General features: G+C 42.7%; 1 protein-coding gene across 3 annotated transcripts; it reads left to right on the forward strand.

Annotated features, from left to right (window-relative positions):
• The first annotated feature begins 44 nt into the window (after positions 1-44).
• On the forward strand, positions 45-13,735 carry ARFRP1 (ARF related protein 1). Of its 3 annotated transcripts, none has more exons than XM_075166813.1 (8): positions 45-153; positions 1,586-1,685; positions 2,076-2,163; positions 2,655-2,737; positions 3,220-3,301; positions 3,787-3,857; positions 11,180-11,280; positions 12,832-13,735. In XM_075166813.1, exons 2-8 carry the CDS (start codon positions 1,593-1,595, stop codon positions 12,917-12,919), a joined length of 606 nt encoding a protein of 201 aa, XP_075022914.1. In that variant the 5' UTR covers positions 45-153; positions 1,586-1,592; the 3' UTR covers positions 12,920-13,735. The 3 variants fall into 3 exon arrangements, with proteins under 3 accessions (XP_075022914.1, XP_075022915.1, XP_075022912.1); XM_075166811.1 differs by lacking the exon at positions 45-153 and adding an exon at positions 218-322; XM_075166814.1 differs by lacking the exon at positions 1,586-1,685 and having other exon boundaries at positions 72-153.
• Positions 13,736-14,924: the final 1,189 nt, after the last annotated feature.

Raw genomic sequence — 14,924 nt, forward strand, 5'->3', positions numbered from 1 at the left:
CTGGGAATTGTAGTCCATTCACCGCCCCCGCACCGCCCCCGCAGCGGCGCGAGAACTACGCTTCCCAGAGTGCCGCGCGAGGGATGGCGCCGGCGGCCGGTGCCGACGGGGAGCGGTGAGGCGCTGTGTGACGGGAGGTGTCTCCGGTACTTGGTGAGGGGCTGCGGGCTTCGGGCTCTGTCTTCCGCCGTCCGCGCTTGGAGGACGGCAAGGGCCGCGGCGGGAGCCGGCAAGGCACGGCTGGGCTTGGGGCGGGCCTGCGGGGCGCCGCCGGCCCGGTCCGGGACCTGGCCCCGGTCCGTGAGGGGGAAATGGCGGTGAGGTGGGTTTCCCCCCTCGCCCCTGTCAGGCTGTGGCAGGGGAAGGAGGGCGAGGGGTCTCCCGGATCTACGGGGAGCGGGCCGGTAGTTGGGCACGCCTAGGATCACTTGCCGGCCCGAAAGGGGAGCGGGCCGGGGGGCCGTATCCCCAGCCTGCGGCCTCCATGCCTTCCCGGAGGACGGCGTGAGGCTGCGGCTGTCGCACAGCGGGAGGTGAAGGGTCCCCGCTCGCTCGGGGGTACCTGTGGGGGGCAAAGCCCCTGCGCCCGGAGGTGCCCTGTCCTCACGCTGATTGCCCCAGCCTGGGAAATCCCTTACTTCTGGTCTGGAACGCTTTTTTTTTCTCCTTTCGGCAATGTTGTTTGACTTCAAAGTGATTATTTATCTGCACATTTGCTCAAAGACAGTTGCTTCTCAAAGTCTTTGCCTTGAGGTTGCCTTTGTCTGTATTTAAACAGAAGACTTGTTGCAATGTTCTGTGAGTCAGCTGTAGCACTTGGTACCAGTACTTCCAGCATCTGAGCAAATCTCCTCTGCCTTGTTCGTGCAAATTCAACAACCAAAAAAGTGTGGGCTTCTGCAGGTGTTGGTGTCGCTTTGTCTGATTTTTAGTCATGTGCTTTTGGCTCGTTAACTCACCTATCTTGTCTTCATGGCATTGTAAGGTGACAAAATACTTGTATGGTGGATACCATAACAAGACTGTTGCTGGATAAGGCTTAAATTAAGATAAGTAGGGGGTTTTATGTGCCTTTAAGATATGCTGCGCTCAGTTTGACCATTAAAGGTCCCGTGGTACTGTTATATGGATTGGGAACAAGGACAGGGGGACTGACCTGTACATTCTTGCTCAAAATACCCATTCTGTGTATCTGTATGAAGTTGGCTTCATTTTCTGTGGGTCTTACATGTACCGCAAAAGATATTCAAGCTCTTCTTTAGCTCTCCTTTAAGCCCCGAAGCAGACAGGGTAGTTTTCAAATGAGGGTTGAGTTTGCAGTGGATGCTGGGCGCTACGTGCAGAAACAGAGGTTAAGCTTTTTGGAAGATAATCCCTCACTGGTATGCATTTGAAAATTTGATCTTGAGCTGTTTGCATGATCTCTCTTAGATCTGTGATTTGTTCTGGGATTGCCTAAACATGAGAGTTACTGATAAAAGAATAACGTCATTTATTTATCTGATGTTGGGAAAAACTTGCGTTGTGGAATAAGAGACTTTGGGAAATGACCTGTTTGTTAATGATTTCCTGGTACTTGTTGCAGGAGCAGGATGTATACTCTGCTGTCTGGCCTCTATAAATACATGTTCCAGAGGGATGAGTACTGCATCTTGATCCTTGGTTTGGACAATGCTGGTAAAACCGTAAGTGCTGTTTATTACCAATCGCGTGGAGGGCATACGCAATTCTAAACAACCTCCACAGAGAAAACTCTCAAAAGACAGGTCAGTCTTTCTTCGGCTGTATTGCGAGTTATTTTAGCGATGTCACACCAAAGAATCAACTTTTCCCTCTTACTTAAATTTAGCGTAAGCTTTCAGGGACGTAGCTGAGGCTTTGGTAATCCTGTAATCACCTGTGATCCCTTCTTTCCTTGCTAAAATAGGGAACAAGAAGAGTAGTTTGTTCCAAGGTTAGGTAGGGCAGTATCTGTTGGAGCAGGATTCTGCAGAAATGAAAAGGCAGGTTTGGGTTAGGATTACCCCAGCCAGTAAAATGTTTGAGTGTAAATACTTTTTCTTGTTTCTTTTCAGACCTTCCTTGAACAAACTAAAACTCGATTTAACAAGAACTACAAAGGGATGAGTTTGTCCAAAATCACAACCACTGTAGGCTTAAACAGTAAGTAAATCTGTCTGGAACTTTTTCAGCTTTCCTGCACAATTAGACAACAGCTAGTTCTTGTTGGAAATATTTAAGAATTGACAAGGGCAAAATAGTTCCTGGAAGTAGAGATCATATCTCCCAACTCCCCATGTGTTTTTGTAAGAGAATAAAATAGGCTTGCTTAGCCTATTTTATGAGGAGAAAACCCTGAAGTCTTAACAAACCCAGTATCCCATTTCAGTGCTATGCTCAGAGGTTAAGCTAAATTTCACTGGAGGTCATTCGTTGGCCTGATTCTGGTATTACTTGCACTGATACGACTCTATCTGATATTAGTGGTCACTGTTTGCAAAGGTATTGTTCTGTTGTTGAAAGTAGCCACTGTATGTGATTTGTTCCTCTAGAAGACTGTGCTACCCCAGATTTCTTAGGGGGATGTGAGGTGTTTGTGCTTTAGAGAAACACCTTTAGTTTTCATTGGATTGCTTTTTCTTCTTTCCCTGTAGTTGGTACTATTGATGTTGGCAAAACTCGGCTAATGTTCTGGGATCTTGGCGGACAGGAGGAGCTACAGTCTCTTTGGGACAAGGTTGGAGATGTATTTTTTTTTTCCTTTTAGAAATGTTTTTGTCTCTTCTGGAATTGAAGCGGTACGATCATTTAGTAATCATATAGGCGTATTGGTAACCCTAGTATTTAGCATCAACGCTTCTCCAGAGCTTCAACTATGTCTGTGCAAGATTAGCAAAGATAATGCTTAATATTTGCATTATTGTTTACAGAGAGCAATTACCAACCCATATCTGAGGGTTGTGCCAGTAGAGATAAGCTTTTTGGGGGGCCAGATAAGCTTTTTCGCCTGTTGTATTCAGTAGGCCTGCAAACAGAACAGGCAGTGCATTCTGTGTGCCACCATTCTTCCCTCCAGACATATACCATGGAAACAGCTGGTTCTAACTGGTTGATCTCTTCCATGTGTATCAAAATTTTACCAAATTTAAAAAAAAAATCAGGAAAAGGAACAAATGGTCCTAGCGGATAGATAAACTAATATCTGTGTTATCCTTCCAGTATTATGCTGAATCTCATGGAGTGATCTATGTTATTGACTCCACTGATGAGGAGAGGCTCTCAGAATCTAAAAGAGCTTTTGGTGAGTTTTACCTGTACTGTGATTTCATGATGTATTGTGGCACAGTTCTCTCCTTACTGTCGTGTCTGTTCCTGTGTCTTGGAAGTAAGCTGTGTTGCCTGTTGGTGACACATCCGCAGAGCTTTTGCACTTTTTTGTTGAAGACTGTCTTGTCTGTAACACAGGACTCGCTTTTGTTGCCTGTAATGGCTTTGAATCTCTTTTTGTGCTTATGCTAATGATTTTGGAATTTTTAATTCCTTATTCTATATTTATCGCCTCATTAATTCTCAATAACATGCTTGTTGATCAAAATTATGTTTGGAGTTTGATCTGGAAAAAATTCTGTGAAGAAAATAGACTTGAAATGTTGTATCAAATGAAACTGTAATGCAAGAAGGAACCTCTTGCTTCATCCCTATGTCCAGATAGTCTGTGTCAGGCATTTGCACAACTGTATCTTCCAGAACTGGCTAAACCTCCATTTTTGTTTCTGTGCTTCATAGAGAAGATGATTACCAGCGAAGCTCTGGAAGGAGTTCCCATTCTGGTGTTGGCTAACAAGCAAGATGTAGAGGTAAGATTATTGCAGATTTACTTCTTAAGTGAGCAAATAAGCTCAAATAAGCTTGGAAAGGTGAGCTCTGCATTCATGTTAAATTTGCTTCACATTCCTGGACTGATCCTATGGTGTTGCTGGAAATAATTGTTTTGAGTTTAGTTTTAATTTTTCCTTTTCTCCTCCAACCTTTTTCCAGTGGCATAAGTGAGCTTACTGCAGGCACATCCATCTCAGTTGTTTTGAACTTTTTATGTAAACAGAACAGACTGCGTAGCTATGGTGGGTCTTTCTTGTACCCTGACTTTGTATCTTGATACTGTTTTCTCCTCTTTAGCAACAAAATGTCTAGCGCACTTTGTTATGCTGCTCTACTATTACTTGGGAACAGCACAACAAATGTATGTGAAGCAATATCATCCTTTTCTCATAACCAGATAAGATCTATTCAATGAAACATTCTGTTTGTCCTAGAGCATTCCATCAATGATAGCAGTGAATGGCAAGGAATACTTTTTCTTGATAGTATAATTTAAATTCTTTCTAGCATATCCAGAACTGCAGAACTCTTGTTTTGTATTTGGCAAGTTAGTGGGCACTACAATATGACTGTTTAGGTGATGCATCCAGGGCAGTCCTCATCTCCCCTGGCATGGAAAAAAGGGAAGAGAGCGCCTAAAGTGGTTGTGGTATTTTCCACGTTTTCCTCCTCCTTTCCATGCACTGCACCTGGAATTCCAGTACTGCAGTTCGAGTGATTAATCTCTAGATGGAGCCAGAGACTTTCAGTAGAATTTGGAGCACCAGCCCTGGCAGCTGTGGTCGGTACCTGTTTCAAAGTATGCTAATACTTTCCAGCTTCTTCCCCTGGGCTTTACGCCGATGTCAGGGAGTGTACTTCTGGGGAATACTTGAGACTTAATAGCAATTACTTTGGCTTTAAAGGAGGATTTGGTTACACTTCATGTGTACAACACAACAGCTTTTTTTGGGTGATCATAAGATTATCTAGTCATAGAAATAAAAGAAATGTAGTTCCACTTAAAAGACAGCGTGAGATTGAGAGAGGACTCCTGATTTATGGTCCTGACTTTGCTGTCATCTCTGGTATGTGAAGAAATTGACTGTCTTTTCTGTGTGGAAACCAGAATATTAACTCTCATATTTCCATGCAACACTACAGCTTTACAGCAGGGAGCAGTCTGCACTCTTGCCTTTGGCTGCTGTGCATGAAACTGTATGCAGTGACTTGGAAAGCTGTTCCAATTTTCCTCATGGCTGTATGTGTGTGTTTGTTATGGGCATACTGCAAAAGCCAGTTCTTCTGGCACCCTAGCCAGGCTAAAGAAAAATGATTGAGCAAGTGGACTTCTGTATATGACTAGACAGAGGTGTTTGGAACAGGCTCTCAAGGCAAAAATTGTGAATGACTCCTTGGCCCTTCTGGAGGGTCCGAGACCAGCCCACAGATTCAGTGCCTTTATGCAGTCGTAGAACTGTGACAAGAGATTAGCAAAACTGTACCGAGTGGAGGTATACCTATTTTTAAGGAATACCTAAATTGTATATTTAGAGGTCTATTCGTAGAGTGTGATCTTGGATATGGACACAGAGCAGAGAGAATCAGTGCTATTAAAGAGACTATAGCTTATTTTTCAGTAATTATTCAGGCTCCCTTAAGCAAGGTTTAGAAAACTGGAAGGCCTGTTTCTCTTCCACTGATCTAGCAGAATTGAAGACATCTGGAAAAAAACTGAATGTTACAGGATTATCACTGGTAGAGATTTTTCTGCTCTGGATCCCCAGACATATAACTGGGGAATTCTCACCAGCATCCCTCTGTCATTGACGTGGATCATGATACGGGAGGATAAGTGGTGTCTTAACCTTGCTGGTATATGCGGATGAAACATAATTCTTGATGATTACATCTTTAAAGGCCAGCAGAAGACTTGTGAAATATATCAGAAGTAATACGTCTCACAGATTTATTTTTTTTAAGTTTACATTCCTCACAATAAGCTAACAAAAGTTCTGACTCAATGCCTGAAATGCCTGAAATTGCATAAAGCGTAAGAATTTTTTTGCCGTGATGCTAAATTCCTTGTAGAAAAGAATTCTGCTGTTAGTAGGCACCACTACCCTAAGGTAAATTGCATCCACTCAGCACTGCCAAGCATGAGTGGTGTTTGGCTGTATCAGGAAGATGAAATACAGTCATAGTCTGCAAAATACAAATTCTAATATTGTGACAATTCTGTATATGATTTTTTTTGGAGAGGAGCATTTTGGAGAATGCTCTGTGTTTAGCAGGGGCTTCAAAACTAGATCATTTTGTAATTAATTAAAAGACTGGGTCAAATGTGTGTTGTGGGAGGGAGTTTGTTTTCATTTGTTTTTTAAAGGAACTATTGCTTTGTAGGGGAATTAAATGTCTAATATATAATAACTCATGCGGACTCCCTTTCAAGTCAGAATGCCACTTCGAAAATATTAAGCAGTTTTGCTTACCTACTGTTTACTGCAGAATAAGCTGCAAAATAAGAATTTATATTTCCCATTTTGATGTGAATGCAGCTGTTTAAAGGTTTATAAAAGTATGTATTTCTGAGCTGTACAAAACTTGAGGATAGAACGACTCATTTTGCAGTACTATTAAAAATACTGGAAAAACTGAGCTGAAAAAATAGCCCATGAAAATAATCAAGTCTTGTATGATGTCTTTGGGAGGGAGTTTTGCCTTCCTAATCTTAAGATAAATTTTGGAAATTAAATTTGAAATCTCCAGAATGTTGGAAAGCTTCCTTGTGTCTTTGGAAAATGAGAGGAGTCATGATGAGTAGCAGCATATATTTGAGGACTCATAGTGTTATCTGTTTTCCACGCAGTTGTTAGAAAATAGGCCTTCTGCATGATGGCCATTCTAATTTCTAACTTAAGAAATACCACAGCTTCCCTGTAAATTAGTTTTAATTTAAATAAGCTTGTTTTAATTTAAACAAGCTTAAGTTTTGATTTAAAATAAGCTTGTAAAAAAGATAGCACAGAACATGGTCATAGTTGGTTAGACTTTTTATTAAATAGTTTTACTTAAGCTGTCCACCTTTCTGTTGTTTCTATTTTAGTTCCATTCTGCCGATCGATTACTCTTGAGATGGCTGAAGAGTCTATACTTCAGGTTTTATCCTGATAGGAGGCCAAGCAGCAGCATTGTCTTTCCTGCAGTGGATTTGGCAACAGGATAAAGACTCTACAATGCAACCTTTTTTGCCTAAAACAGCCACTCATGCTTTTCTGCAGGTGACTCCAGAAATGGAGCCTTGCTGCTTGGTATATTTCTAGGTGTACCATTCCTAAGTCTTAATGCGGGTAATGCTGTTCTGAACCCTTCATAAAAGGCATTTGGTTGTGCAGGCAGGTCAGTCCTGGCTAGACTGTGCCTTGAAGAGCCTTTATGAAAAGATGGTTTACAGTGCATTCTTTTGGGGAAGTTGAGGTAGAAATATGATTCGTCAAGTCATGTGAGTTTCCTCTGAAATATATGGTAGATGACGTCACTCCAGAAAGGTCACCTGTGGATTTTATTATTGTAATAGTACACTGTTTATGTGATCACAAATCCAGCTTCCCTGGATTTGTTTATGTGGTTTCAGTTGAGAAACAAAACACATCTGTAAACAAATGTTTTGTAATGTAGATAGGGAGATGGACAAGAGGGGAACTTAGAAGCCGCAGCTGCCATTTTCTGCCGAGCAGGAGAAGCTCAGGTGCTCCTAGTTGAGGTGATGGGTCATCTGCCTCATCCTGGAAATCTTGTCTTACAGCAGAGGATGAGGCTTCCCCGTGGACGCTAAAACAAGGCTTCTCTGAATTGATAGTTCAGTGGTGCTATCCCCTCTGCTGTGTTACCGTACTTCATCCCAAGGGGAAAGAGACGTTCCTCAAAACAGGTGTAGTGTTGTGATGCAGTGACATCCTACTGTAAACAGGGTAAATGGTGCGAAGTCTCCTCAGAAGCAAAACTCTGATGCAGATTTCTATGGAGAGCAATAGCTGGACAGCTTTGTGGAAGTTAGAGCAGGCCACGATTATACCAGAGGGTGAGAAAGGGAAGTGATTATAATGGATTAAGCTGGGGGAAAAGATGGCTCCAGCAGTTGGAAGCCGCCCTGGGAAAAGTGGACTTCTCAAAGGCCTCAAAGATGGACAAGGTGAAGGAGGTGGATTCTCTGTGCCACTGAATATGTGAGGTATACTGGTCTGGTGGTGGTTTTTGGGAAGTCCATTGCCTGATTGCTTTGCACAGGCCTGTGCAAGTAGAAATAAAAGACAGCATGACTATGCTCTGCGCTGTTATTTCCTATCTTGAACACTTTCTCTCAGATTTGTTTTAAAAAAATTTTAAAATATATCATCATTCAGAAAAGGACAAATTATTATACTATGATACTAACGACGACACCAAGTTGGGCGGGAGTGTTGATCTGCTGGAGGGTCGAAGGCTCTGCAGAGGGACCTGGACAGGCTGGATCGATGGGCCGAGGCCAACTGTATGAGATTCAACAAGGCCAAGTGCCGGGTCCTGCACTTCGGCCACAACAACCCCAGGCAACGCTGCAGGCTTGGGGAAGAGTGGCTGGAAAGCTGCCCAGAGGAAAAGGACCTGGGGGTACTGGTTGACAGCCGGCTGAACATGAGCCGGCAGTGTGCTCAGGTGGCCAAGAAGGCCAACGGCATCCTGGCCTGTATCAGAAATAGTGTGGCCAGCAGGAGCAGGGAGGTGATCGTGCCCCTGTACTCGGCACTGGTGAGGCCGCACCTCGAATACTGTGTTCAGTTTTGGGCCCCTCACTACAAGAAGGACATGGAGGGGCTGGAGCGTGTCCAGAGGAGGGCAACGAAGCTGGTGAAGGGCCTGGAGCACAAGTCTGATGGGGAGCGGCTGAGGGAACTGGTGTTGTTTAGCCTGGAGAAGAGGAGGCTGAGGGGAGACCTCATCGCGCTCTACAACTACCTGAAAGGAGGTTGTAGCGAGGTGGGGGTTGGTCTCTTCTCCCAAGTAACAAGTGATAGGACAAGAGGAAATGGCCTCAAGTTGCGCCAAGGGAGGTTTAGATTGAACATTAGGAAAAATTTCTTTACTGAAAGAGTGGTCAGGCCTTGGAACAGGCTGCCCAGGGAAGTGGTGGAGTCACCATCCCTGGAGGTATTTAAAAGACGTGTAGATGAGGCCCTTAGGGACATGGTGTAGTGGGCATGGTGTGTTGGGTTGACGGTTGGACACGATGATCTTAGAGGTCTTTTCCAACCTGTATGATTCTATGATTCTATGATTCTAAACTGTGATAAGTTTGAAGTGTATTTCAAGAAACATTCGCTCAGTTTCAGCTGCCGTGGGATTTAACCTTCCTGCTGTCTCATTTATTGAAAAAAAGTAACGACAGGAAAAATAGCTCAAATTACTCTTCTTCCTTCCCAGTTGTTGGGTAATTGACTTGTCTAGAGCTTTGGCTTAAATGAAGAGGTAGTTGGACCTGCCTTTCTTACTTGGCAGTGAATGTCATACCAAAACTAAAGTAGCATCTTTTACGAACTTGTAGAGAACGGTTGTTTGGTAGTAATCTCTTGCCCATCTTCTAGACCTACTGGTATGAATTCCAACTCCCAAGTCCAGTCTGACTCCCTCTAATGTTAGTATTTGATTTTTTTTTTTTTTTTTTTTTATTTAACTATTTGTCCTGTGGATGACAGCTCATCTTTATGAATTGGAGGATTTTCAGAAATCCTGAAGTAAGTTGTAAGGGCTTTGGTGCAATGAATTAAGTAATGTTTCTGGATATGGTTTCCAGCTCGTTGATTGAAACTGCAAGTTTGAAATGCAGCTTAGGTCATAAGAAAGTACAGTCATCAGAAGTTGCACAATTAATGGATTCTAGGCCCTTCACAGTGGAAAATCACAAGTCTGGATTCAAGGGCACTGGGTGAATTGGGTGTCATTAAACTCCTCAAGCCATTTCTTAAGAACCCTTCTTATTTATAAGCACTGAAACCTGCTTATTTGTCATGTGGTCATCACCACAGTACTTTCCTGTATTTAATTTCTCCAGAACCAGTATTTTGCAAAATGGATGGCTGGTATCATTAATTTCCATCTTTCTGCTAAGTTAAAGCCCAGACTTGTAGAAGACTGAATTCCTGTTTGCAGGTAGCCTGTTCTTTCAAAGTGTACATCCACATGGACTAATCTTCAGGACTCACAAGGGTCCAATTTGGCATTTGAGTAAACACTTGCCCAAAACACGTATTTGAGCCTCATTGAAGGTCCAAAATGCCTTTGCAGAGAGAGGAAGAAAGCTGGGCTCGTGGCTAGCTAAAGTGCTTAAATGGCTTGTCCAAGGCTTCTGAGGAAAAAGTGAGCACCAAGATCAGAAATGGATTTAAAGGCTGGTGATTTTTCTTGTACCTGCTTCCTGTGTTCAGGGAGGAAGACGCAAGTATAGACTTCAGTAGGGCAGGTTTGCTTTTGTTGTGTTTGTAACTCTAAGAATAAAATTTTTGTGGTGACACTGTGATTTATGTCAGGAAAGTAATCTACTGGTTTATTGGGAGGTTTATGCATTTGTGTATTTTAAAATCACTTCCCAGCAATCTCTTGTGCTTCTCAAGCACAAGACGTGATAGTGATCAAGAACAAAGTGACACCAGGCGTCAGAAAATGTGCTGCATTTAGTACCGTCAGCATTTTCTCCAGCATGCAAAATGCAAACAAACAGGTCCAGAGCAGCTATGCCTTTAATGTCAAGGAACGTGCTGAGAACTTAAGAAAAACCATGTCCAAGTCATTTTCTGAGAGCGCGCATGTAGGGAGACATGATCCAGGCCACCGGCAAAGAATCGGCTTCAGGAACTGACTTGTCTGGGATTCTGGAAGGTACACTGTTTCAAAAGGCTTTGTAAATAGACGCGCTCTGGTAGTGTTCTGGTAGACAGAACTTGTGTGTGATGATTGGAGCAGCGTGGAAGGAGTATCCCGGGTCTGTGCAGGTTGTGCTCGTTTTCATTACTCTATCTGCTTAGAAGTGTACATCTTGAGGATCAGGGGGGTGTGGCAGTGTGTGTATACTGTCTGGAAATAGCACTCTCCTTGGTGAAAAAAGAATATGTTCATTTTTTTTGGAATGTGAAGTGCATTTGCTGTGTTAGTGGGTGAGGGGGTTTAACCTAACAGCATTGTGCCATCCTGACTGAAGCAGAACTGTGGATGTAGAGGATTCATTTTGGAAGAAGGTCACCATCTCTTGTAGAATAGAAAGCAAGCTCATCTTTGGTTTCCCTTGCAGACTTGTCTGTCAATACCTGACATCAAGACAGCATTTAGTGACTGCATTAACAAAATTGGGAAGAGAGACTGCCTGACACAAGCCTGCTCTGCTCTTACTGGGTAAGTATGAGAAAAGATGGTATTTTGGTTAACTGAACAGCTGCAGGGTGTCACACAAGCAGGGCATACTATGGGATTTAATAACCCCTGAAAGGGAGCTGCGCTTCTTTCCCAGCAGTGACAGATACTTGTTTGTGAACCTTGGACTTGCAGCAGGTCAGTAACTTCATCTGTAAATCCTGCCTATGAAACACAATGAAAATGCGCTACTGGCTGAGAGCAACGGGACTTGGAGGCATTCTTGTCCTTTATCATCCCTTTTCCGCACACAATAGTCTGCAGTCGTTGGCTTGCTGCAGCTCCTGGCTTTTATGTAAGAAGTCAGTTGAAAATACAGCTGTTTATGACGCTGCCAGAGAAATGAGTGGTATTCCATTGTTGGCAGAGTAATTATGCTCTCATATTTTTTTGGTGTGCAGGTGAGCTTTGTTATGTAGGTAATATAACAATCTCCAAGAGTGTTCTTACACTGGGGACGCCTGTGGTTTAAGATACAATGCGTAGAACAGACCAAAATTTGGGAGACTATGATTCTTTTTCAGGCCTACGCAGCTGCATGCCACACAGCTGCATGCCATGACCTTGACCAACCCACTAGATTCTTGATATCTTAGCATCACTACTGCACATTGAGTCGTGCAATACTTTGGTTATGCTTTCAGTTCTTTGGGTGGAAAGTGCTGTTTAGCATAAGTCAAAAGTGCTGTTCCAGATGGCTAGAAATACTCCTGTCTGAGTTACTGCCTGTACTGAATCCAGAGCTTTGAGATTTCTTCTTTTTTTAATCTAGCAAGAAAGCTGCATTATTATACAAGCTGCTGCAAAGGATAAGAAAAGCTTCTTAAACCATGAGAAAAGTCTCTGTGGTCTGATTGCTAAGAATCAAATGCCATTAAGCAGATGAATGACCACAAGAACAAGAACAATGGTTAAGCACTGACTGGAAGAGAAGTATTAGATAATAATCTTATGAAATGCAACCTTTTCAATTGTTGTGGGTTTTGTACAAACACTTCTAGTTTTGATCTGTGTGGAATTTCCTTTCAAAATTTCAGTTTGAGTTTGCACTCAAGAAAAAAAAAATTGTGGAAGTCCTGGCTGGGAAGCTGGGCAGACCAGTGAGGTGGTGACTTGCTTGGCAGCCCCAGCACAGCTGATTACAGAAAGTTGGAGCCAGGATTGGAAGATCTGATACAACTAGCCTGAGGCTAGCAAAATAACCTCAAACCAGCTGACTGTGAAGTGATTTGATGCTTGTTCATCACAAGGTTTCCACAGAGTTGATGACTAACTAAATTGGATGTAGATCTGTACAGACACTAGAAAAATAAAGGATGGAGTTTATATACCGAGTTAAAAGAAATCAGACCCCCATTGTTTGCGTGTATGAGAAACTAATATAGTAATGCCAATAAATAAATGCAGGGCAGAACCTTTCACTTGCTCTTGCAAGGGCTCAATTAGGGACTACATGAGCCATGTTTTTGTTCTTGGTTGTTTGTTGTTTTGTTTTTTTTTTTTAAATCTTGTCTACTTATCTTATTTCCTTAGCAAAGGAGTGAACGAGGGAATTGAATGGATGGTGAAGTGCGTGGTGAGGAATATTCACCGGCCCCCAAGAAAGAAGGACATCACGTAAGAAATCCCAAGTCAGCCAAGGAACGGACAGTCTTTTTTCCACAGAGTTTTGTGTTCTCTTTAAAGAAGATGGTCTGCTGGATTCCTATTACACCTGATTCTTTCCTAAGTTTGGAGACAAACGTTCTCTTTCTGTGTCTAAAAAACTTGAGCAAAGGATTCCAGCTGGGTGGGGGGTGGGAATCTCTTACATTAAGTATTAAGTCGTTGACCTGAGAGCATAGACCAAGTGGCAATCTACATATTGTTGCAGATGCAAAGGACTTAATTTTCTACTGTATTACTTTGTGATTCTTGATTTGTTAGTCTAACAGGCTAGAGGCCAGTGACATGAAGGAACTCCTGAAGAAACTGTGTAAGTGAATATGAAAGGGGAGGGAGAGCCTGAGGAATGGCTGTCCCTTCTAACTGAGAAGATACCTTGCTGCTCCAGCCCCATGGTTACTATAGGTGGTGTTACTGGCCCTGTTGTGCTGCTGTTTGTATAATGGGGGGAAACAGTGTTGATTATTACTCAATTTTCAGTTGGCAAGATGATTCATAACTTCTACCTGTGGTAAATGCAGATATGGAAGCCAGCAACTGCACAATGGTACACTGTTTAAAATGGGTATTCTTAATACGACATGAACTCCAGAAGCACTGCCTTGCTTTGACTGCCAATCTTTCTGTTGTACATTCTCTTTAATCCTAAGAATAATTGGTATCTTCTGTAACTTGAATGAATTGAGGCCCTCTCTGTGATCTTTCTAGGCCAAAAGCTGAACCTCTAGGCAGAGAGAAATCAGTATGCAATAAAGCTTCCTACTTGTTTGAACTTCTCTTGCTGAAACAGCTCATGTTCGGAAATAGTGGTAGTTAGCCCTCTAGTTTTTTGAAATGCAAGAAAGAACAGAAAGGCAGCTCTCAAAGTCAAATAGTGCTCACTTCTTATGTAGCCTACCCAGCTAGTAATTGTGCTGACGTATCACTGACATTTCTCCAAATATCTCTTTTTACATGTAGTTTACGGTGGTTTGGCTGTGGGTGTTGCTCTTCGCATATTTTAGTTACTCCTGGCACTGGTGACCGTTCTGTGCTGTTTGCTCACATAACTAAGAGGACTTGCTCTATTTGAGCAAGTTAGAGAGTAGTATTTGTTTAAAGATATGTTGTTTGGCATCTGTCAAATAACTTCCTGCTAAATTTTCTGCATGCAACTCATTGCAGATTTTTTTTACGAGAGAACATAATCCATTCCCTCATATTTGGGTCAAAGCATGAGGGCAGCTGGACTATGTCATTAAGCACATGAAGTCAGTGGAAATAATTGCATACTGGAAAGCAGAATCTTACTTCTCAGTAATGCTAGGATAAGAGAAGGCTAGGCAAACTGTCAGATAAGGTATCAAATCCCTTTCAATTACTTGCTGCTGTTAGACCAGGTGGTATAACACAGTACCGAGTTTGAATTTGAATGGTGCCAATGTCAACGCCATATCCCAGAAGAATTAAACTGCAGTAGCTCTAACTCAGACACCAGAGATTTCATTAGGCTCCTTCAGACCTAGTGACCCATCTCAGGTTTCTTATGCAGTCTGTGAATGTAGAGGATCCCTTGAAGATCACTCACCCACTGTAAGCAGTGGAACTTTCTCTAGGTGCTGCATGTGATGTAGGGCCGAGAGTTTCAAGTGTACAAAAGTATTGGATACTCAGTGGCCGCTGAGTATAAGGGAAATCTCTCTCACTTGGCCATCTCTGAAAGCCCGAGTATTTTTGAGGACTCTTGTTTCAGTTGGCAGGGTTGGTGCTAACAATTAAACTGAAGATGTAAAACAGTGACTGGTGGACAAAAGTGCCTTGCTGAGAGTCAAAACACTTTAGTCAAGTAACTTGACATGTCTATTTAATGGGACACCAGGGGTTTTCCAGGCTTTCCACATACTCTTCTCAGATCTTCTCCCTATTGCCTAGGAGACCAGGGAGGAAAAACAGTTTTGAGCTTGAGGCCATAGCTGTTCTCA

This window comes from Calonectris borealis, chromosome 17 (genome assembly GCF_964195595.1).
Source record: "Calonectris borealis chromosome 17, bCalBor7.hap1.2, whole genome shotgun sequence".
NCBI lineage: Eukaryota > Metazoa > Chordata > Aves > Procellariiformes > Procellariidae > Calonectris > Calonectris borealis.

Bases quoted from the DNA above. Each gene is read 5' to 3' on its own strand.
- ARFRP1 (XM_075166811.1), top strand. The intron at 2,164-2,654 runs GTAAGTAAATCT...CTTTCCCTGTAG, and splicing joins AACCACTGTAGGCTTAAACA to TTGGTACTATTGATGTTGGC. The intron at 11,281-12,831 runs GTAAGTATGAGA...TTATTTCCTTAG, and splicing joins GCCTGCTCTGCTCTTACTGG to CAAAGGAGTGAACGAGGGAA.